Source organism: Dicentrarchus labrax, unplaced genomic scaffold (genome assembly GCF_905237075.1).
Source record: "Dicentrarchus labrax unplaced genomic scaffold, dlabrax2021, whole genome shotgun sequence".
In the NCBI taxonomy this organism is placed as follows: Eukaryota; Metazoa; Chordata; class Actinopteri; family Moronidae; genus Dicentrarchus; species Dicentrarchus labrax.
In genome coordinates, this window is record NW_026136715.1 from 10,916,831 (window position 1) to 10,942,397 (window position 25,567).

At 41.7% G+C, this 25,567-nt stretch overlaps 1 protein-coding gene across 1 annotated transcript in view; it reads right to left on the reverse strand.

Moving 5' to 3' along the window:
• plxnd1 (plexin D1) overlaps positions 1-24,638 on the reverse strand; it is a 60,652-nt gene extending 36,014 nt beyond the window's left edge. Inside the window, exons 1-10 of the mRNA XM_051423927.1 lie at positions 23,246-24,638; positions 21,104-21,280; positions 17,701-17,832; positions 16,891-16,991; positions 12,299-12,428; positions 9,742-9,919; positions 9,350-9,458; positions 3,483-3,582; positions 1,959-2,057; positions 305-394 (exon numbers count right to left, since the gene is read on the reverse strand). Of these exons, the coding sequence (XP_051279887.1) occupies positions 305-394; positions 1,959-2,057; positions 3,483-3,582; positions 9,350-9,458; positions 9,742-9,919; positions 12,299-12,428; positions 16,891-16,991; positions 17,701-17,832; positions 21,104-21,280; positions 23,246-24,457 (2,328 nt within the window). The 5' untranslated portion in view covers positions 24,458-24,638. The remainder of the gene's footprint in view (positions 1-304; positions 395-1,958; positions 2,058-3,482; positions 3,583-9,349; positions 9,459-9,741; positions 9,920-12,298; positions 12,429-16,890; positions 16,992-17,700; positions 17,833-21,103; positions 21,281-23,245) is intronic.
• Between the last annotated feature and the right edge of the window lie 929 nt (positions 24,639-25,567).

Below are 25,567 nucleotides of genomic sequence, written 5' to 3' on the forward strand. Positions count from 1 at the left end.
ACAATGAAACAGGTTGTGCAAAGCATCTCCACAGTGTGAATGTGTGCGTTTCATATTGTCATTTTACCTCCACATGCATTTACTCCATCTTGCTTGAGATAATAACAGGTTCTCATTCAGCTTATAAACAAGGGTTTAAAATAATTGCAATAAAAACAACTTACAAACAAGGCCTAAACCTAACAATAATGAGCACACTGAACCGGTAAATGCATAGCAACTGAACAAGAGCTTAACTGATCTTTATTCAGTCTTGGAAAATGGCCTTACTAGTTATTTCTGAAAGGTCATTGTCTATACTTACTGTTACTCCACTGCACTTGACAGTCGAGCTGTTCAGCCACGAAACCTCATATCGCTGCTCTGTCCCAAAGTCACACTCAAGCTCCTCCCCCTGTTATGCAAAATAACTTATTTTAAAACAATATGCAATATTTCAACAATAACAAGCAAACCAACTGTGATATTATGGTGTTCTCAGAATGAAACAATCACTGCCTTAGTAATCACAATGAGAGAATTGGAGAAAACTTTGGCAAAGAAATGCTCTCTCAAAAGTGTCTGGTAACAATTGACAACTCCGCACCAGGAAACTGAAATAACCCACAACAATTGTCCTTGCCAGGAAGAGATGCAATTCATTCAAAATTTATATTCATAAACATCTGGACTCCCACACCTCGGCAAGTCATTTCGGAGCTGGAGTAATGAATATGAATTCATTCTTCATAAAATCTGAGCCCTGAGTTTAAATGAGCCAAGAAATGTGAAGGTAATACCATAAAGAAGCTAAGAGCAGTAAGAGATAAGTACTTAAAGAAGAAGAAATAATTTTTCTATGAATCCAGCCAGCTTAAATTGGTCTACTTTGATCGCCCTCTCCAGGACTATTTCTAGGCTATGTTTTTGCTGTTTGACACCATTAGAAGCTTGATTTTTTTTGGTATCTGGCAGGTTCTTTTTTACAAGAAAAACTCCAACGTACCACACACTGAAATGTTCCCTGGACTTACGTTCAGTTTGAGAACTAGTAGATACTGGAGGACAAACTTGCAAACACCTGCTTATTGCTAAATGTTTTGGTATGACTGTTTATAACAGTTAAGTCTAAACAATTTATTTGAGGTTTCTCAAAAAAAATGTGTGGGAACCAAATGAAAATTCACAACAAATTCCAGAGGGGACACCATATTTCCGGCTGTACTGACTTGCCGACAAGATGAAGACATTACTCAAACAATGTCAGTTTGCATAAACGTTCACAATAAAGAGTTGTATGAAAAGCCAATGACATCCGGGCTCTCCTGAGGAAGTGTGTGTATGTGCGTGTAGGTTTGTATGTTCCTCAATGTCTGTCACCATAGCAACACACCAGGAAAGGACTCGAAAGGCCAGCCAGGGTTAGGCGTGTGACTGACCATGCCTGGCAACTAGTCAGCACTGGAATTTTTAGAAGATCCCAGTCGTGTCCTTATCAGGGATGCAGGATCAGCGTCTGGCTCGCTCAGTGTGGATTAAGGATGAGAATAGGAGTTTAAAAAACTGATTTGGAAGGACTAGTCGAATTTAAAATGAACACAAGTGAAATAAAGCTCCTGCCGCGTGTGCTGCTTCAGACTGACTGCACATTGTACCCTGTGCTGACGAAGGCACAACTCAGCTTGTCACAGTTAGACACCAGATGCATGGCTGGCCCAGACAGCTGAGCAGTGAGCAACATAAGCATAAAGATACCCGCTCATTCTTCATTTTCATTTCTGTCTCACAACATGGAGAACACCCAAACTCAGGTTTTTCTCATTCATTGACCCAAATCGCAGCACACAAATATCCATCTGTGTTTAACTCAGCTTGAAGCAAACACACCATATGCTTCTGTTTTATTCCAATCATTTTCACGACATGCATTTTGGACGATGTCCAAGTCCAGCTCCATAGCTGGAGGTTGTCTGCCGTACCTCCTTGATGTTGCTGAGGGATAGGGTGAAGTCCTGGGCCATTCCTGATGGTGATGGAGGAACCTCTGAGGCAACCAGGCTGGGACAGGAAGCTGCATTCTGTGGCAGGGTGGGGTGTAGAGGCAGGAAGTGACATATATGAGTTAAATAAAACAATGGCTCCCCTGCACACATCCGCAACCCAAAATACCTGTCCTGTTTATCTGGAGGAGGAGGAAATGAGAGGGTAAAGTCTCACTCTGAAGGAAACAACAATAGCTTCAAATAGAAAGATGATGAGGGATTAGAAAAACAGACCCACCGGACACTATGATGGGCTCAGCAGAACAGGAAAAAAACACCTCCTCCTCTCCTTATGACCTACATTACAAAAACCTAATAGAGTTTTTTAATGTTGAAACGAATGTTGAAAGTGACTTAAAAAGCACAAGCCTCTTGTGCTTTAATATGTTTGTTTTTGTGCATCTTGGGATCTGAAACAGGACACCTGACTACGATTTATTGTGTTTGTTTAGAAAAATGCAATGATGTCTTTATTACTTCAGTTGTTCAACGCAAACAGCTCTTTCCTTTTTCAAGAGGTCTTGTGATATAAAGCATTAAACACAGCAATAAAACACTTAAACATTAGAACAAGATCAGCAGCTGACCAGAGGACTGTGAGTCACATCCTCTTTCCTATAACTGTGACCAGTACTGTTAGTGGACACAGCCAGACCCCGGTGCCTTCAGGGCCGAAGTCTGCTGGGAGGATTCCTCCTCACACAAGTCATGGGACCTGGCTGGGCCATAAAACTCCAGAGGGGACAGGAATGATATGATGGCTGACTTGATGTTGTCAGGAGCACGCACAAGGGACAATGGTGTCGGGGGAGCTGTAATTGGTTTCAATGAGGCTATTCTAGTTTCGGATAATTTTCCCAGTTTCACACCCTTTTCACGCTCTCGTGCCAAGCCTTTTACACTATTCAGTTTGTTTGCTTTTCAGGGTAGTTTACACCCTTGTGGGGCTTTACATTGCCAAACATACATCTACATAATCCATTTGTACAGTCACCTACTTGAATGAAGGAATATATAAAATCATAGCTGAAAATGTAGGTGTAGATTTAGCTCTTCGCTGGCAACAAGCAGTCTTGACATTTTGTAATTATTCTCTATAAAAATAGGAACACAGTGTATCTACTCTTCCACATGCTGGGATATCAAACTAAACTGCCAAGAAGAGAAACTTTAGAGGAGGTCTGAGAAGCTTTAAATGGTACATTATAAGAACCTCCTGAGATTTTATAGCAGGTTTCAACATTTCTACATACTGTAGTTGAGACACTTGAAACCTCATACCGACCTACCACATGATTGCTCTTGCATAAGCCGTCTGGACTCAGATCATTACAGCACACTTGGAGTTGTTGGACAAGAGTCTGGATTATGTCTGAGGCTCTGACTAGTGGGATCTTAATATTAGGAGATCCTCCAGGGGTCTGTTTGGGTGATGGATTAAAAGCAGAAAGAATTACTCACCTCTAGCAGGTTGTGCTTTGACTCATCTTTATTGGAGACACATAAGTGGTTCTCTTGGTCCCAGTAACACTTCCACCTGGTGCTCAGGCAGCTCACACATCTGTTATAGATGGACACACATACATGGAAAGAGTTGAAAAACAAGGATCACATTTAGACAGATCGGGCTTGTTCTCTGTTCCCATGCTGTAAATACAGTCTTTTGAAAAGTTGAGTATGTGTCTCCCTCTGATTCATTCGAGTGTAACATAAACAATGACGCTGGACTGATTACAGGCATCAAAGTTTATCTTTAATAAAAGGAAGTAATGATTAGTCACATTAGTGGACGCATTCATTCCACAGTTACAACACAGTAAGCCAGGGGGTCAAACTGAGCCAAATCTGCTAAGATGAAACAAAGCACTTCTCTGTAAACACCCAGAATGGTAAATGATGATGTGTGTGTGAGCACTGTCTGTATTTCTAGCTACCATTTTGAGGTTTTATACCAACTAAGTGAGGGCATTTTGGCAAGTAAGTCTGTCAGCAGCTTGTAAACTTTATGCAATTCATGCTTGTTTGTCAAAGAAACGCCCACATATAGGTTAAAGACATGCAGCCTTTAGAAACTGTTATTGGAAGTGACTTGTGGTGAGTCTAAGCTACAGATGTCTGTGTTTGTGATCAGTCCTTAGCTCCAATGTTTTATGGTTAGAACTGGGCCTTAAGTTTAAAGGATAAGTCTGGTGATATTCTATATTATTGTAATTATAAATGAATTCCAAGAAGAAGACCAAAACAAACAAAGATGTAATTTTCTGTGTATCCAGAGCCTGATATAGTTTATTCTTCTGTGCCTCATTGTTGGTCAAAGCCCTTTAAACACATCAGTGTCAGACTGTTGTACTAGGCGACATGTTCCTTCATTAGGATGGCACTCCAATTTGACATTTTAATATTGAAACACTGATGTTTTTTTAAATGATTATTATTAACTACTTTAAGGATCCAGCACACAGTCTTCTAGATCTAATTGTTAGTTGAGCGCATTATGTTTTATAATCTTTCATTATAACGAACACAGGAAATGTAGATTATTTTGAGTCTGACCCGCATATGCTGTTAATAGTTTCTACTTCAACTAATCTGCACCTGAAAATAGTCCCCAACAAATGCACTATTACCCTTTTAAAAAAATGAAGCTATACATTCATGACCAGTTTTTAAATATTTACATTCAGTAGGAACAAATGGGATTGGAGCTGAGAGCCACAGACACCGTAGTGAAGTCGGAAAGTATTGAGAGATGGACTAACACGTTGTTTTAGTCTTTTTATACTAATATCGCCAGCCTTATCCTTTAAACAGGAAAGGAAACAACTCTATGTACATTTTTCATTCTTCTTCGTGTACAATAATTAATAACTCAATTCAATAAACTTAAAGGTTTTGCTACTTACAGCCTCACTTGGTCTGGTATGACAAGAAGCATATGGTTGCAAATTGCAAACTTTAGATAGATATTTCTGTAGCTGACATTCCTGAGCAAGATTGCTCACTTTATGTCAGCTTCTGCTACTGCTACATTTACCATTATCTCATTAATGACACAGTGACAGCTATTCAGGTTATTCAAGGTTATTTTGTCTCATTTTAAGGTTAGAATTAAGTTTAGGTTAGATGGTTGGTTCACCCTGTGAAGGTACCTAGCGACACAGTGTTCCTTTTGAGATATTAATATCTGAGATTTATGCCACCATCCTTTGTTGTGATTTGGGTGATCTACCCTTTAAAATGAGGCTATGAATTGAGGCTAGACGTGTAGTTGAGAAGATTAAGGGTTGAGTTTGGGGATATGTATTGTACTGTGTTTCTTTTCTGTGGATGGAGTACAAACATGTGTGTCTTCCAGATAAACTACCTTAAGTGGAACATCTCCACTGTACAGTATTTGTGTGAGTCGAGTGTATGTCACTGTATTGCCTCTGGGAAGAGACAGATGTCCCACACTAGGAATGATAGCGCCTCCAGTGATAGCAGCACTCTGAGGGGGGTCTCTAGACTGGGGGGAGCGGGATGGGTGTAAGGGGATGCAGAAACGTAATCGAAACGTGTGTGTGTGTGTGTGTGTGTGTTGTGTTGTGATTAGAAGCAGACGGCCCCCTCAAGGCTCTTATCAGCTGCAGCTTTTCTGTTTTCCCTTTTTGTCCTACTAAAACACCTATACACTGCCACACACACACACACACACACACACACACACACACACACACACACACACACACACACACACAGATTGTGCACACATTCTCTCTCTCTGCTTGACCTAATACTGACAGTAAATACCCTGTGACACTGCCAACCCCGAGTCATAATTACATGCATGCACACAGCACACACACACACACACACACACACACACACACACACACACACACACACACACACACACACACTAAATACACAGTCAGGCTCGCACTCTCAGGGCCTCTCAGTGGACTCAGCGGTTAAACACACATCCTCAATCACGTCTCTGTCAAAGAGAAATACGTCCAGGAGAAAAGACCAGTTTCAGGAGGGAGGAGCCACAGAGAAGAACAGAGATAGACAAGGAGAAGGGAAAAAAAAAAGAAGGGCCAAAACTTGAGACGTAAGCAGAGACATAAAAAGCAAATAAAACAGAGAAAGAGTATGAGCATGTGTATGTATGTATGTGTGTGTGTGTGTGTGTGTGTGTGTGTGTGTGTGTGTGTGGCTGAGAGACATAAAGAGAGTGAGAGAAACAGAGTAAGAGGGCAGGTCAGGTGGTTGTCCTACTGGGCTGTTTGGTGAGACTGGAATGCTATCGTCTGGTTGTCATTAACACTCTGCCTAGTGACCACTTTGAATGGGTCATGGGAGAACTGTCTAAACACTCTCTCTCACACACACAGACACACAAACACAGTCACACAGTGAGTCTTTAAAAAACACTCAAAATCAGTACCCGACTGTCACATCATGATGATTTCCTCTATGTTCTGAGGTATTTTTCAAACTTCAAACAAAAATAAAGTGCAATATTTTGCCACATTTACCTTGATGATAATAAATGTAGCAATTTATTTCTTTTTACCAACTAAATGAATAATAATTCCTCCTTAATGTTGGCTCATTTCTAATATGTTTGTCCAGATTTATTACAGTAAGACTAGTTGAAAGAGTATTCCAACTATTTACCTTCGCACTTTTGTTATTTTGGTGGTCTCATAAGAGAAAAATAAAAATAATGGTCAAAATTGAATAAGTAGAGACTAAAATATTCTGAATTCTAGTCCCTAGTATGAGTCAAGCTCCAAAACGCTGGAACCTGAATTTCCCATAATACAACTTAATAGCATCGTTCTTTATCCTGGTAAAGTCTTTCAACACAGGTTTTCCGTAAAATATTTCTCAAGCTTTATTTGAGATAAACCGGATGACATCGCTATGACATCATCCGACTTTAAAATGCTCTCCTCAGAGCTACAGATGACATCATGCAACTATTTTCTCAGACTGAGTATCTTTGTGACAATGAATGGATGCCCTTTAACGTTTATGGACTGAACTGTGTTACTTGGTTGGTTAAGCTTCTTGTTGGTTAAGTTCTGTCATTGGTTGTTGCAACTGTTCTCCATTTAATTACATGGGCCTCAGACAATTTATTTATTAACTAAGAAGTGCAGATTAGTAAATCTATCTTGGAAAAGATATTCAGATTGTAAACAACTCATTAAACTTGGTGGAACTGAAACTGTTAGTCAATTAATCAATTAATTAATTGAGTGAAAATTAATCTGCCACTTTTTTGATAATTAATTGTTTGTTATTTCTCAACCTACTGTAAAAATGTCTAATATATCCAAATTACAGCTTCTTAGTAGTGAGGATTTTTTGGTTTTACTATTTACTATTATGTCATAGAAAATTGGGTTTATTTAGGTTTTGGACTGTTGCAATGGAACGACACTTCTTTATTTATTTAGTTTTTTTTTACCATTCTCTAACATTTTATAGCGCAATGATGAAATGATTATTCAAATAATTAACATATTCGTTAGTCACGGTCCTAATATGTGGTTTATTGTACAACCCTTTGTACTGTTAATGTGACACTGATGATTTATACAGACATCATTATCTAATAACACTCATGTAGATGACATAAAACAAACCCACACCCAAGAAAGTTTAAGATCTGAAATCTGAGTGAAGAAGCACAAAACAAAGAGTCTCTACCATCTAGTTTCACTGAGGAGAAGTGGCTCATAAGACTCTCTTTAGGGATTATAAAAAAAAAACAGCTTGAAGTGATTAAAATCAGATAGAGTATAGCAGCTCTGCAGTTTGCAGCCCAATGCTCATCCTGTGAGAATGGCACTTTGCTCATTATCACCTTCAACAAACCACCGTCTAATTTCACACTCCTGGACCTCGCCGAGCACCGAGGCCATGTGCACATATTGGGTGCAGTCTTGCACACATGTACCTGCAACTGCTGTTTTCACACCTACAGGCTGTTTTCAAAAAGTGAACAAAAGGGACACACCCAAACGATTTCAATCTTAGGGAATCAGTCAAACACACACACACACACACACACGCACACACGCACTCACACTAATGCCCCTCTAAGCCTAAGATCTGCCCATCAGATAAAGTGGATCCTCTGACATGGTCCAACATGCAAGAGGAAGCCAGCTGGATTGCCTCCAGATATGAGAGAACCCTTTGAGACCAGGCCATACAAGTCGCAGTCCTTCACAAAAACAAACATCAACATGACCAGCCAGACATACATATCCAATTTCCTTTGGCTTAACGTTTACAGCATATTAATACCACATTTGATCCTGCACTGAGAAACCTTGAGTAAGCCAAATACACAATAAGCCCTGCAAGAGGACGTGTTGGCAATATTTACCCACTGAGACCTAAATAGAAAGCAGGGGAATAAACACTAGAGCAAGAGGTTAGGGACAAAGGTCCTCGAGGCAGAGAAGCTTCGCTGTTCATTCAGCCTCCAGCTATATGTGCACATCTGCAATACTATAGAGACTAAAGCTGACATTTGAGTGATGCTATAGCTTGTTAGGGATAGCTAGAATCGTAGTTTACATTTAGGTCTCATTTAGGATAGTTGGTTTTGAAGGATCTGCAAAACTAGTAGCCAGTGGTTAAAGATCTAAGCAGTGATGGAAGACGTCCTCAGATCTGGTACTTAAGTAAAAGTACAAATTAAACAATTTAAAAATACTCTCTAAAGTCATGCATTCAAAATCTTGCTTTAAAAGTACTTAAGTAGTAAGTACTTAAAGCATAAAAAGTAAAAAGTAAACATTCTGAGGTAAAATGACCTCTGTGACCAATATATAATTGGACATAACATTATCATGTGTTTAATACTAAAGGATCATTATGTTTTTACTGTTTTAGCTGCTTGAGGTAAAGCTACTTTTAACTACTTGTTTATACGCTCAGGTAGTTGAGTCCAGCAGTTTCCAACCTAGGGGTCAGGCCCCTCCAAAGCGTCACAAGAAAAACCTGGAGGATCATGAGATAATTCATTTGGTAGGCAAGAAGAAAAAAGAAACTTGTGCTGGAGAAAATTTTATTAATGTTATGGACTTTTCTCCAATATTTGCTTTTTTGGTTAAATATTGGACAATTTGACCTCTTTTATCTGAAAAGTACCTCAAAACTGTAGCACTTGAACAAATTAGCTACTTTCCACTACTGCGTCTAAGTGAATGAATTAGGATTAAAGGGATCAGAACGATGCTGTAAGTTGGCCAAGCATCACCAACACCCAAATAAATCCAGAATTTGAGATAAACAGCGGGGACAATGGATGTGTGACTCACGATGTCTTGGGGTGTATTGCTCCAGTCCTCTCGCAGTCATAGATGATGAAGCTCCCAGATACCACAGATGTGCCATTCACTTTTATCGCCACAGAAACAGTCAGATGATCTGGAGAAACAAAGGCATGTAAACAATGCCGCATGTGTCAAGCATTCGAGATGGTATCACTGTCATAACACAAACTAGACAGCGAGACATGCTCATGCTAGACCGACTTTGCTGCATTTTGAAAGATTAAAGGGGAAATAACATTTGTTCTAATACAGCTCAACGTGGTCTGAAGAAAAAAAATTGAAAAAATGAATCATGTACTGTAACTGTACTATTGTGTAGAGAGATATGGCTTGCAGCATTGGCGCACAGCCAAATGGATGCTTGTGCTCAGTCTCACCTGTTCCAGGGAGGATTGGTTGGTAGTTTTCTCGAGGGAGCAAGGGACAGGTCTGGATCTGAGCGGTACCGTAGTCCAGGTGCACTGTGGCAGCTGTAGAAACACCCGGCCCATATTCGCATTCCACCCGAGAGCCGACCAGATCAGGAACACTGCCATTTATCAGAATGCCGACATCCTAGAACAGGAGCAGATATAGGGGCATATATAAATAACTACTCATCTTAAAAGAAATTAATAACATATTCCCACACACATATACATATTCAAATCAAGTAGCTTGTACAGTTTATCATTAGGGGGCAAATGGCAGTGGCATTACTGGCATTACCTCATTACTTGTTCAGGAGTTCAGGCAGAGAAATTAAGAAGTTAATGTGCAATGAAGAAACAGATGGCACAGTGCTACATTCACATCTATATCTGGCTACATGATGAAGTATGACAGACGTATAATGAGAAACATAACACCTCACTGACATGACTGAATTTCATCTTAATGATTTCAATGTGAGGAAAAAATCACAGGGGGAGTAAGCAGGCACAAATTGTTAAGCAGAGAGGAAGAGCAAGATGACATATTGAATGGCTCAGCAGATATAAGCAGAAGTGGCCAGCGACATGCGCTAACATGTCTTAAAAATCCACTCCATTGTTCGGTGGAATTGATCATTTCCTGGCTGAGGCCCTGACTTCCTGCCTGCTGCTTCCTGTTTAGAGAGACAACCTTGAGCTGAGCTTCCTGTGTCTCTGAAAGGATGCCTGTGAATCGGGCAGCTGGTAGATCTATTACATCCCAGCCAAACTGACCTACATAACAAGCAAATATCCACAATTAATGAACCAATTAATGACCTGTCGTCTCTCAGCCTCGTCTAATTATGAGCTGTAATTAAAGGTCAAATACATTCCAAGTGTCAAAATCCAGGGAGCTAATTATCATATTGCTATTTTGCTTCTGTTACATGATATACTGACTGGAAGAAATCACTGAAAACAACAGTTTACATGTCACACCCCAAGTATGATGCAGGCACTCTTTTTGCCAGAATATCTTGTCCTGCCATCTTTGATTAAAATCAGACAGGTGGTGTTATGTAGCACTCAATATTTGACAGTTTCTCTGCGTCCCAAATCCATACAACACAAGGTGTATGTGAAGTGTATAAGGTGACAGATTTTGATAGGTGATGCTTATCATCGAAGTCAAGAAGCTATGGTGGAGCTTATCCTATTTTAACATTAATTTTGCGTGTGGCAGGGGAGCCCTTGTGCCTTTTTTTGGTCTAAACCTGTTTAAATTGGATTGGAATCACTTAGTTTACGTTCTTAATAATATGATATTGTTAGTATAAATCTGAAAAATGATAAAAAATCACTTTTTCACTGCAAATGTGGGAGAAATACAGTATATATTCTTCATAGTATACGATTTCTGCAGTTTGAATTACTACAAACTACAGTACTTTAACATTTTAATGACAGAAGATCAGTGCCAACAGATGCCACTTAAACTGCCACTTTGGAAAACCACTGCAAATTAAATCTAAAAAAGACAACGCGCTTTTTTTAAAATTTCACACCAACTCTAGAAGCTGTCTTTCCGCAGTCACGAATTTCCTGTAATGTTTTTTTCAGGTGTGAGAAGGTCCTCCATTTTAGTTCGGAATAGTGCAACAATAGTGTTCATCAATAGCACCCTCAAAAATCAAGCACATTTGGTATGCAGAGTGACATTTTGCACATACTTCTATTGCTTTTTCAGACATGCTCAAAACTCAAGTAGAATTATTATGTAGAATTGATTTATACAGCAACAGATGTCAATATAGCAGCCCATCAGGCCACTTAATTTATTTCAGCCAGAGACACTACTGTACATCAACGAATTGATCGGTTAAAGTCAATGGTTGTATAGTTAGATTTAGATAAAAAGGTTGCTTACCATTGTAATTACTAGTCCAGATACCATACAACTTACTCATAATACAATGCATCAAGATGCACACTGCTTGTGTGTCAATCTCTCTAACTGGAGACCCACTGTGAATAAGGAGCTAGCATACAGCGTTTCACTCCTCATAAATACTTAAAAATGAATCCTGCAATAATTGTTTTTTTGTGGACACAACGTTGACGTGACGTTCTAAGTTGATATGGTGAACTTATAAGCAAACACGTTGTTTTTCACATTGTCATTTGATACATTGTTATTATAATAAATATCGATTGTAGCCTCTTTAACATCAGATTTTAGCAAAGTAAACTTTACTAAACACTGTAAAGGGGAGGTTGGGTTGGTGAAGTGAGCTGCTGCAGCATACAGTGTCGGCATGAGAATATCAGCAGAGTAATAATAATAGTGTGCATAATAATACTGAGAGGTGTCAGCTTATAAAGGTGGTCATGCGGTAAAGCCGAAGTCACAACCTTGTTTCATCAGCTTTAAATACACTACCCCCATAACAAACATACCTTGATGAAGAACAGTAATGTCTATTTTTACTTGCGAAATGGATGCGATGGAAGACAATAATATGGAGCGAGTTGGTGATACCTTGATGTCTGCAGAAATGCTGATCTCTGGGGGTGTCAGGGTCATGGACGGACACTGCTGCGGGCCTTCACCCATGCTGATCCAGGAGCGTGCCAAATGCCCCTGAGAACACTCCTTCTGGATGGTACATCTGGATGAAGTGACAGACAGGAATGTTGGTTCAGTGATCATATTTATCATATTTTGGTGCAGATTAGATTACAGCACAATGAGTCAGAGATTTCCAATGCTGAACATGACATGGAATATTTATGACGTGAAAAAAAAAAGGAACTGAATTCCAGAAATTCATGAACATGTTTTCTTAGTAGCCCGCACAGAAAAGAGTAATTGGACAACCAGACTGGTGCACGAATGCAGAGCTTTAGGGTCAAAATTATATCCTGTGAGAGGAGGGCACAAACTTTTGTGTTTCCATTTCATTCCAGGACTTGACGAATTCTCACCGTTGGGTTTCATGGTCTGCTTCCCACAGATTTATGAGGTGCTCTGGTCTCGTAATGCCACATTCAGACCTCGGCTGTCAGTTTGTCTGGCTCAACACAAGAGACTACTTGACTCTAGGTCACACACATTGCTATGGCAACCCATGCCATTGGCGCTAAGATCAGGGGGCAGTTACAGATAGTTTAATAAAAATACTACTCATTCTTAATCTGTGCGGACCAACAGTGCATCCATTAACATGTGTCTTTGTGCAGACATGCATAGAACATATAGTGTGCATGTGCCCATCTGTGAGTATAATGAATGTCTAGGACAGAGGAATTGTAAGAGGGCATTCAACAAGCAAGGTGGCCTCACATTCTGACTTCTGCTTCACTAATGAACTTCACTGGCCGTTGGCACAGAGCTCAGTTCATCTGCAGTGCAGACTGGAAGGACAAAGTGACCTCAGAGTAAGAAGAAACCAAAGAGGCCCCATTTAGCAACGCCCTTACATGCCACATAATGAGTTTGGCACATCCCACTTCCCTCTCACCCTTCTATAGTTGTTTGAAAATAAAGTGTGTGTCTGTTTGCCTGCATGCCTATAAGTGTGAGTATTTGTTTCCGGAAAGTGAATGTCCAGATTCTCAGTCCCATTGGCACTGAGGGACTGAGAGGGGCTGTGAGGTCAGCTGCTTAACTAAAAATAGAACTGAGTGGCTCTGCAAGCCACACAAAAATCCCCTAGACACAAACAAACTCATAAACTCTGAACACACTCAGCAAACTCAACAGTCACACTAAAATGGATTTACAGATAAATAGTGTAATACACTGGAAATGTACGACTTAATTTTCATTCTGAAGGTCGTTCTTTGAGTACGGCTGGATATTGCTGAAATCTTTTCATACTGCTGTCAGTAAGATACCTGAGTTTCAGCACAGAAAGCAAAATTATCCTTGTATTTAACTTTTATTACCGTACCTTACTGTAAGGACTATAAATACACATCAGATCAAATGTATTAATCTGTCCAACAGTTGGTTTTATGGCCAAATAACTGCAAAACTAATAAAATTCTCACTATCCTCAGATGATGAACATGGTAAAAATGATTTACCTGCCAAACATGTAAGCTCCTAATTATGAGAATGTTAGCTTGCTGGCATTTAGCTGTGGCTGACTACAGCCTCACTAAGCTGCTAGTGTGGCTGTAAACTCTTCAGTCTGAATTTTGTTCTTTAATCTTGTTTCCCTTTTGGTTTATTTAACTAAACATACCAAACTTCTCAAACAAGAACTTTGCTGAAATAAAATCGTATAAATCGATGTCTTCATGTCTAAAATCCGGACATATTTGACCAAAGAGTATGTAAACAAGACCTGACAAAGAATTTAATGCTAATTTTGATACTTGACTGTTTCTGATACTCTGATATATTCTGATATTTCACTCAGCCCTGTCTTTAAGATTATAATTACAAACGTTTGTGATGACTAACCATGGATTTTGAAATCATGGAGTGAATCATAACTCCCTCTTGGGTTACAACTGGTGAAAAGCGGCCTCCTTGTTTTCCATCTAGAAGAATATATTTAGATTATCAAGTAAACTCCAGATTTTATCTTGAACTACTGAATACTTCATAGATGTCACTTGGTATAAACTGAAGGAGACATCCAGGAAACTTCGTCTGACAATCTCAAAAGAAAAAGACATGCAGTCTCAGATGAACATCAACAAACAGCCTGCGAATGCTGGTAAGACTTGTACTCACATCATGATATCTAATTCCTTTCTCTTTTTTTTCTATTCCTTTTTAAAATGTATTCATGACTTGCCTGCTAATTCAAACAACAATTTGGTCAAGTGCAGCAGTGAGGACAAATACATTCAAAGCTTCTCTCTTCTCTAAAGTGCTGGAACAACTAATATTCATACAATAAACATACAGTAGACACACACAAACATACTCAATTCACCATGTACCCCTCACCTGCCTCGCGACAGCATGCTGACTATAAAAGCTTTTCAAACAGCTCCTTAAAATAAACAGAGTCAACATCTGCAGCTAAAATATGACCTGAGAAAACTCATCACCTCTTAAGTGTCTGTATGTCAGATAAGGTGGGAAACCAGTGAGACTGCTGAACAGCAGGAGAACATATGAGATGCACTAACTGCACACACAGACACACACACACACAAAGTCACTGTGAGACAAGCACATGCAGATAAGCGTGATAATTTGTGAATAGCAAAGACGGCACATGACGCATAATTTGATTCAAATAAAGATATTTAAGTGCTTTCTTGTGACATGTGGCAGATTAAACCAACTCCAACATGAAAAGAGTGATCAAGGACTAAGCTTTATCTCTGGCAGAGAAACTAGCTCTCTCTTCCTTAACAATGCTGATTCCAACAAGCGAACAGACATGTTTTCATGCTTACTTTATATTCAGCCGTGCTGAGAGACGTCAGAGCCATGCATAAAATCACATAGACACCCACAGAGACAGTGGTGGCTTCACAGATTGTGAGATAGTTCTCTAGTGGTCCTTTTTTCACTCTCTACTCAGTGACTGTAGTTTTATCAGACAGCGAGGTGATGGAGGAGACCATCCACCCCCACACATCAACCCCCTGATCCCCTGGGCTCTGAGGCCACAGTGCCAGCCCAGCGGCTGGCATGACTGGCCAAACAGTGCATCAACACACACACACACACACACACACACACACACACACACACACACACACACACACACACTCATGACATCAGCTCCCTGGCCTCTGAGAGCCAGACAGCGACACACACTCCCGCTGACACTTACACACAGGCTTACACACTTTGACATTTCCTTGTCAAAAGAGCCAGTGTGCACTCTCCCTCCCACCACCATCATCACAATCAACGCTCCTTTGTAGAGGGATAGAGAGGAGGACAAGGGCACTGGGGGAGGAGGAGACCAGGACTAGTAAGACAGAGAGGGAGGTTGAGGGAGGGATGGGTAAATTCTCAAAGCTACTGGAAAATAGGAGGGCAAGGATGGAAAAAAAGCAAGGAAGCTGAAGAGAGAGAGAGAGAGAATCACGAGGGTAAAAAAAATTCAGTGAAGCGAGAAAGGGACTGGGATAAAGAGACGACAGATAGATAAATAAGTAGAGGAGACAGGGAGATGACAGCGAGACAGTCTGACCACACATACACACGCACACATAGACACACAAACACACAACTCTCATCAGTTCCACTCTTCCAGCTCTGAATGGCCCCTGGCAATGCCAGAGCCTCCCAGAGATGCAGCGCAACTCATCACAAAATTCACTATCTCGTCTGATCTGCTTTAATCACCAAGCAACCAACTGACACACACACACACACACACACACACACACACACAGACACACAAATAAACACAGCTCGACACCACACATATTCTCCCTGAAAGCCAGTGAGCACAGAGCCAGAGAGCCAGTCCTGACAGAGCCACATTAATCACAGTGTACTCTCGCTCGCTCACAGTAACACTTCAGCCAAGTCACTCCTCGCTGGGCGCTCCCAGCCTGTCATTCTCTCCCAAAACTACCGAAGAACCAGGGGACTGCTCCGAACAATGATGTTGCTCCCCAGTCTGAGGCCTAATGAAAAGCAAATCAATTCTGCTCGATACAAAAACAGCCTGCCAACCCCAAAACACACTCTGTTACTGCCAAGACTCATTCATCCGCGCGACATTTTGAAATTGAGAATGAGGATGATGAAAACCTGCAACGAGTGTCAGTGGTTTTTATTGATTTACTAAACACTAAAAGTATCAGAACGACAAGCTCAAATCATTTTATTATGCCATCAATCTGATCTTTTATTGCTTGGAAATGAACATTAACTTAAATCAATCAGTCATATAAACAATTGCAGCTGAATCGCTGCTTAAACGCAGACAGCAAAGACAGTTGACATTTCCACATTTTCTCAACGGAGAAAAAGAAAGCATGTGCGTGACACCAAAGCATATGATAATTTGATTGAATTATATGTTTTGTTGGCAGCAGAAGAGAAGGCTGAGAGGGACAGAGAACAAGTCTGAGGACAGTTAACTTGATGGATGGAGAACCAACAGACAGAGACACAAAAACAAACTGTGTGTTTCTTACCGATTCTCCAGAGTACACCAGCCACAGTGGGCATCGCCTGCTCCCAAACACTCACTGCAGCTCCTCCACTGGTCACATTCTGCCACTTTCACCCTGAGCATCTGCACATAACAGCACAGACATAAAACACACTTAAAAAAAGGGTACATCAGGTGAAAACGACAGATTTTTTCAAGATTTGTGCAGGCTTTTAACAGAGAACTAGTGCTGAAACAATCAACAGAAAATTACTCAACAACAATTTTGATAATTGATTAATGCATTTATAAGCCACATATAAACATGTAATAAATGCTTTATAGCTCACTATACTGTAGTTGTAAGCAGATTCAAGGACATTTAAGTACTGTCCCTAAGCATAGTATCTGTCAACAGTTATAACTTCTTTTAGTATGGAGACATATTTTATTTTCATTTATTATGTGTTTACACACCAACCTCCACTTGGTGCCCGTAGGAGTAGTTTTAGCTGATGACAAATACAAAAATAATCAAAGTGCAATCACTGCATTTTCATTGCGCAACAGAAGTGCTGGAGGTGCAACCACATCCTGTCATAAGCACAACTGTTATGAAACCCATTTGTTTGGAAATGTAGTGCAAAACCCTATTGTAGGTCTGTACAAGTTGCCACAAATGTGTGTGGGTTCAGCTAAACTGAGGTGGGGAAGATTCACTGGATGTGAAAAGAGGTCTGATTGTTGGTATTACGATTCTTCTCCATGCTGACATGAATAAATCAGTGACAGAGGTGAGGAGCATCAACAGATGTCTTGAGACTGGAGCCAGTGCCTGCAGCCACATTCTTACATGGTGAGAGGTCATGAGATAAAGGAAGTTGCTGTCGCTGGGGTCGAAGGTCATGATGTGGTGGACCGCTTCGCTGGCTGGCAGCTTCAGTGTCCACTGATTGGCCAAGGTCATGTTCGCCAAGAGGGTCAGCTGTGAAAAAGACATCAGAGCAGAGGACACAGGTTGGATTACAGCGTTGGAGCAGGTGCAGAATGGTGGTATTTTTTTTTTTTTTTAAGGTTAATTCAGCTAGGAAAAGTCAACTGAGCAAAATCTTGCTTCACGTTCATACAAAATAACAAATTTGGGAACATAACCACAGTTGTTTTCTGTTTATCAAACAGATGAGTTTTCTTTAGACATGGCATTTTCACCTTTAGTGGAGAGTGACAGTGATGAAGGTAGGCAGGAAGGCACAGTTAGAGCATGCAACAAAGGTCGCCAGCTTGAACCGGCGACATTGTGGTTATGTGGCATGCACTGTAACCACTCGGATACCAAGGCGCTCCATCGAGCAGCTCAGTTAATTCAGGGACAGGTGTTTTGCTCAGCAACACCTCAGCAGAAGCAGTTTCTTTTTTATTCACTTCCTCCCCACATAATTGGGAGGGAATTCTCACCAGCAATCCACATCATGATCACTCCTGTAACTTTGAGGCAACTGCTACCTAGCACTAAGGTGTTTAAGCGAGATAAATACATTCTTTTATATTGACTTCAACTTCAACTCTTCTGAACCTGACTGAGATACACAAGGCAGACCCCAAAAAGTAGTTTATGTATTGAATGTATGTATTAATAATAGTCAGATTTAGTTGAATGTACTCTTTTAAACACAAATCTTTATTTCAAAATACTTGTATATGTTCAACCCTCCTCAAATTTGTTCAAGCAGTGTGCCTAATCTTGCTTGGCCGAGCATTAATTTTTATCTACACACTGGCTTTCCTGCAGCTCAAGATAATAAAACGGTAGACATGTTTTCACGTTTGCACACACACACACACACACACACACACACACACACACACACACAGATATGTAGAAAAACAAACTGTGCTGAGTGAGACTTCCTGTCACGCAGACAGTGAAAGCTCTTATTTCTGCGATTTGTCGAGTCTCCCATCAATGGAGACATCCTGCCATCCTGAGGAACTGCCAAACTGACCAGCATCTGGTGACAAGCACGGGCTGTCTCACTTCTCCATCCGCTGAACACACAAACACACATACACACACACAGACAAACATACAAAACCATCACCACCCACTGAGACGCGCTGGTTAATGTTAAACCAGAGCAGACAGGAGCTTAGTAAACCATTGGCTTAACCTGTGAAGAGAGACATTATCTCAACCTGCAAATATCGCTGTCTTTTTTATAACACCACCCACTCATCTACACACGCGCACACACACACACACACACACACACACACACACACACATCTTCTGCCTTGGAGATAGTAAGCAGCTGTGCTATGTCTTCACCTCACACCCCAGCGACTGCAAACACATACACAGAGTGACACAGTGAGGAGCGAGTAAACAGTAGCCCACACACCTGGACAGGGAGCAGAGTAGGAGCAGGGTGAAGGAGAAGTGAGGAGAGCTGTGGCACAGTGCGCCACCAGGTCAACCAACAAAACACCTGCTGTACTGGCAGGTCGCTGTGACTCCATTCTCTGTCTATCTGCCTGCAGATGAAAGACCCCATTCAACTAAGGGAGTGCTCAGCTGCTGTGCGCTCATTCTCTGTGTGTATGTGTGTGCGTGTACCTGTGTGTAAAAAAGAGAGAATAAAGACAGATGGAGGTGGGGCAGGAGAGACAAAACAAGAAAGAGAATAGAGGGAGATAAAGTCTGTTTGTTTGCAAAATGAATCAAAGGGCCTTTTATATTTGAGATGGAGTACGAGAAGAACAGAGAGAGGAGACAATGAAGCGATGAACTGAGAAGTGGAGGGGTGGACTGACTGAGGGAGTAAAATTGGACGAGAGTGAGTGAGATAAAGGCGGACACTGCGAGAGGCAGAAAATGGAAGTCAGCTGTAATGGGGAGGGAGAGACTTCATTAAAAAATGCATGTAATTACAAATTACTTCACTGAGGGCTCTCTCAAAGACAGTAAAAGAGGCCTAACTTAATCTCAACCACTGTTCCCCTGTGTTTAGCCTGAGCCAAACTCACAGTCAGAATCACATTACACACACTAACAGCACCATTAACCTCTGTAACAGCTCTATCCTCAGGGCACACACACACTGACAGACAGACCCTGCCACACACACAGATACATACACAAACAATAAAAGACACGTAAAGCTAAAAAGCATGGCATATGTTGTCGCCCAAGGTCACAGAAATACTGTGCTCCCTATATAACAAGGTTGAGAGAGAACACACATATAGCACATAATCACAGGGTATGCATTCTTCTGAGTAAACACATGAAATCACTAAACCACTCACACTGGCCTACAGACAAAGTCAAACACCTAAAAAACAAAGCCAAACCTGCAATCAAGCAAACAGACATACACAAACACACTCATATATGCAGTTGCTTACACCATCCCAACCACTTTTGTGCATCCGGTATAAACCATCCAAAAACCAATTACTGCATGCTCAGCCGGGGCTAAAACAGTACCTTCATCTGGGGAGGGAAACAAGGAGCTTTTTTACTGGGCCCAAAACAAAACACCCCTCGAGCAGAATGGTTTTAATGTTGTAAAAGGTACCAGCCTAATGCAAAAACAATAGGGTCAGAAAGCTTTCAGAGTCAGGTTATGCTGTTTCCGCAGACAGCTGAGAAGCAGCTTGTGGCTCTCGAAAGGCAGGCTGCTGCTCAGTGAGCTCAGTCAGGGGCGACTGGGAATGTGGCTGAGACAGAATTAAGGAATGCTGTTAATTAGACGGGAAAGGGTTTTCACAAGCTGGACCCTCTGCAGATGTTCTGAAGCTGACGGCCACAAGGCAGGACTGAGTCATGCGTCGTCAGCCGATCTTGTTAAACGGCTTTCTGGTGATCTCTCAGACAATAACCAGGTCTGAGGAACATTAGAGCACATGATTAGGACTACTTAATGGGCCATGATGGGTCATGGATGAATGGAGCAAGGGAGGTTGAGGGGTGACTGAGAACTTATACGAGATGAAAGCAGGCATTCCTTCTTGTTTCGTGTGTTTCATCACACACCTAAGTTTGGTTTATTGAAAGACTCGGCAGCCACATCAGAGCGGCACAACGTAACTGTTACTGTTATAGTTTTTCCAAGCTCGAGGGGCTCCATCACATTAAAAATATTAAGTCCATTCTGTGGTGATGATTATCTGCTGCAACTGTGTTTTGACCTGAGGTTATGTTAGTTTAGAAAGCTTTGTGTGCGTGTGTATGCTGGTGGTCATATATGTCTCACCTTACGAAGTCGTCCATTACTGGTTCCCAGAAAAACCACAGTGTGGTTGTGTACATAGTCCACAGAGACTGAGCTGAGACCCGAGTATTCAACCAGTGGAATGGCCCTCAGGGGCCTCCGTAGGGCAAGAGGGTGCTGTAGGTGGGCCGCGCCGCAGTCCAGCTGCTCAGGCTGCAACTAGAATACAGACAAAATGAAAGAGAGAGAGAGAGAGAGAGAGAGAGAGAGAGAGAGAGAGAGAGAGAGAGATCAGTGCTCATCAGCTCTCATATGGAAGCACAGATTAGAAAACAGGAAAGAACAGAGAAAAAAAAAAGAGCGCTCTATGATGAAAGTAAAGTGGAAAACAAGAGCTGATAGTGGCTATCACAACGGTGCAGCTCATTCTTCTAAATCACATCTCAGTGAATTGAAAAGGGCTTACAAGGGTGTTCAACACTCATAAGACTCTGCTTTTGTCAAATCCTCAGCGGGCGATGATAAAACATTAGTGCCATGCTTGGATGAATACCAGGATCTATTGGGAATTCTCTGAATATTTTAGAGCACGCAAATGCAAAAAAAAAAAAAAAGAAAGAAAGAAAGGAAAAAAAAGAATTAAGCACAGTGGATATTTGTAGAGTCGTTTCCCACGGGCCCTTCTGCTCGCGGCCTCGTCCCTCTTATCATAAATTGTGTCTGGCTTTCCCTCAGTGTTGGCCTTCAGACTGTCGACTACAAAAAAGATCACATTTCAGTGGCCATGGCAATACAAATCTAAAACTTGAGACAATACAAACTTTTATTCTGTGAGGGTTTATTACAGCAAGAGCAAGAAAACCCTACATGCAACCACTTTGAACTGAGCAATTGTCTATCTCAGGGAGGCCTGTGGGCCAGTTGAGATAGTATTCAGAAAACTGGTCACGGGAGGAGTGGCCCTGGGGCCACAGACGACAAGACAGTGCCAGCGAGGAAGGTGACTTTCTGACCTGACAGCACAGCGGTCGCGGGACAGCCTCCTTTGACCTCGGCTCTGTCAGTCAAAACCACCACAATGAAAAGCTGGAATTTCACTGCATTCCTATGAAACTGTGCAAACCTTTCTCTGCTTTTATTATCAGACAGCATCAACACAGAAGGAAAACACAGGGGGCAAATACAGGGTGCAATGCTTAAGTTTCCCTAAGGGCAAATATTTACTTTGGTATGCTAGTGGAAAGCATGTATTGAAAATACAAGATAATATCTGACCATGTGTTTCTGACAAAGCCGCTCTTTATTCACTGACATCGTGCTATATTTGTGGCTGAGTTATAGATAGCAGCACACACTCGATTAAAAAACAAACATGCCTAATACTGAACTGAAAAAAAACCTTCCTCTCTTCATATTTGAGACAACAGAGAGCTGCTGGATGTGAAAGTAATCTCACCCTTCCCATAACCCCCAGCGTGGCTCTGGAGCATCTTTCCAGCTATCATGACCTCTACTCAGGACATGGGAGATCCTCTCTCCAAGTCATGAGCCTTAGGGCTAAAGAGGATGACTGTTGTAGCAAAAATGGGAAACTGTCTGACTGAGAGATACAGCACTCATGAGTGAGTCTGTCTTATTTGTAGGGTCAGAACAAATGTAAGGGGCTGACAGCTTTCATAATTCAGAATCAAATGGAGGTTTGTCGGCCATGTAGTGTTTAGGCATACAGGGAAAACTCTGGTTTGAGGTGGAAGAGATTAAATTAAACTAAAGCTCAGATTTCTATATATCCATTTTGAATCCAATAATGTTTACAAAACAATGCATGATAGGAAATCAAAACATAATTATAAAAGTATAATATTGCCCTGCTTTTTTTTTTTCTTTAATAAAGTGCAACAATCTGTTGGTGTGATTAATAATCAGTTTGTTGTTCACTTGGTGTGAATGTTGTCTCTTATTCTACTGTTCACTGACATTCGTTACAGAAAACTTGGCTCAAGTGGAACTGCTTCAGTAACTAGATTTATTCCCATTTTTTTTCTGTTGAATTAGTCTTTTAGACCAATTCCCTTAATGAAATTTACATCTTTTGCACTATATGGCCACATAAAATCAAATCAAACTCAAATCAAATGTAATATTTTTCATGTTGGCTAATAAAAGAAATCCATAAGCCCTTACCACCAGGTTTCCCTTCTGGATGCAGGCTGCCCCGGAGCCCTGGATAACGCTATCCAGCACCTGAACATCGCTGCTGGGAGAGTTGGAGCAGTTCCTGCGGCCTTGTCGGATCTCCTCCTCGATGTCTCCAAACTTGAAAGCGCACAGAGCAGACTTTCTGTCCCCCTTGGAAAACACTCCAAACAGGTACGGCTCTGAGGTCCTCCCGTCTTCTGTGTGGATCTCCGCGGGGTAAACGGACAGCAGCCGGTTGTAAATGTTCCCGTTAAATCCGCACTGTAGAGGCATCTGGATGTAGGATTCTGTGAGCTTTCTGCTCTCCGGTCCGGAGGGTTTTCGGGGGTTCTCGGTATCCAGACATATCCTGGAGAGGATGCTGTTGGGCTGGCTCTCCTTGTGGCCCATTTTCGCATCATTATTAAAGGCGATGTAGGAGTAAGTCTTCTGAATGAAAGCGTGGACGAAGTTGAGCTTGTTTTTGGTTTTAACCTCTTGTTTGATCTTGAATACATTATCCTCTGAAGGGTTAATGTCATAGGTGAAAAGTCGGGATAAATCCTTGATGTTCAAGGAGCGGATGGCGATCTCTGGGGTGTTTTCAAAGCGCAGGTCCTCCTTGCTGTGATTCTTGGGGAAAAACTGGGTGCCCGCCCCTGTGTAAGTCGCCCCGACAAGAAGCCGGGTGTTTCCCCCGTGGCTCTTGAAGATAAGCCCGACAGTTGAGGCGTTCGGGTGATTGGCAGCGATATTGAGCATGCTGGGGAAAACAGTCTTCTCACCCTGAGGTGGGAACTCCACCGCTATCTCTGAAATATTCTCCATTTTTCGGAGCTCACAGAAGCCTTGATACACGGATCCACACACGACCACCACCCCTTGCTCTCGGTCCAGCTTCAGGAGCTTGTTGTAGTTGTCAGTGAGCGATTTGGGATGCTCGCACGGAGCCTGGGGCAGCTGTGGCGCATGGCACAACAGGTTGTCTTCCACCGGCCCGGTCCTCTTCTCTACCTCAACGGTCAAGGTCCCGTTCAGCTGGTAGACTGTGTTGACGGTGGCCAGGTAGACCTTTCTGGACACCGGGTCCACCACGAAGTTATTGGTCTGATTTGGAGACGCGAATGCCTGTTGGATGTGCAGCGCGCTGGCACTCCGGCGCGTCTCCAAAGCCAGGACGCCGAGGAGCAGAACAGCTATCGCTATAGAAGGAGGCATTTTTCCTTCTGACCGGCTTCCGCGTGTTCTGTGCCGAGGGGTGCATTGAGTAAAGACAAAATTGTGTGTTTGTTCCTACTGCGACAATCCGAGAGGAAAGGCTGTTTCCTGCTCAACGCCTAAACCCAGAATGACGCGATAAGCGAGTCGTGCTTCCTTTTCAGGCTGCCTCCTCTGTCCCTCTCTGCCCACTGTGCAGCTCAGCAGCCTCTCTCCCGAGGCATACTGAGCCACAAGACCTCGTTGAGATGTTTATGATCTTTAAACAATAGCCTGATAGAAACACATAGTAGTATAAGTTGATTTGTTGATGAGCCATTTCTGGACTATGTCATTTCCGCAGAAAGGGGGTCAAACTTGTTTGGAGTCATGTGTTAGTCCGGCTTATTCAAGAATTGATTAATAAATAAAGCATTAAAAAGTGTGAATTCAATCATTTTTGGACTTTTTCTGGGAACAGGGGTTTCAACTCATGAACCCTGAAGAGTGGCACTGTCACCCTGCTGTGATTGATCACTGTACAATTATTAGATGTAGCTCACTAAATTATTAGTGCTGAGAATGTTTTTTTTTTCCATTTCTCCTGCTACCTTTAAAACTTGTGAAATTTGGATCCAACTACAACATAATATTTTAACTATGTCTGGTATGAACTTATTCAATCTGTAATGCGAGCTCATTCTGCCATATGAGGTTGTAATGACCATCAACTGTTCCTTTCAAGATAGGCCATTTGATGGATCTCCGCCCCTGCGTGGTTCCGCTCATCTCGGGGTTAATGACGGGTCACCGTCCCACCTCCTGTGCTCCCCAGTCCCCCGGCTCTCAGATTAGTTCTGCAGATCCGGAGGGTTCCGTTTTGGGCACATACGGCACAGTAAGCACCGTGAAAGTGCTACCAGATGGGCACATCAGCACACCTTTCCGGTTTTTGACATTCACATCTATCCAACATAGCTTTCTTGCGCGCTTTACCTCATAAATATTCAAGCACAACACATGCGCCCCCACTCAAAATGCACGAATATGGTTAGCATTTTTGTCTCTGGATGGAGTGTGCATATGCTCACATCTCTGAATAGAAATGAATGATCCCTAGTTGGGAAACGA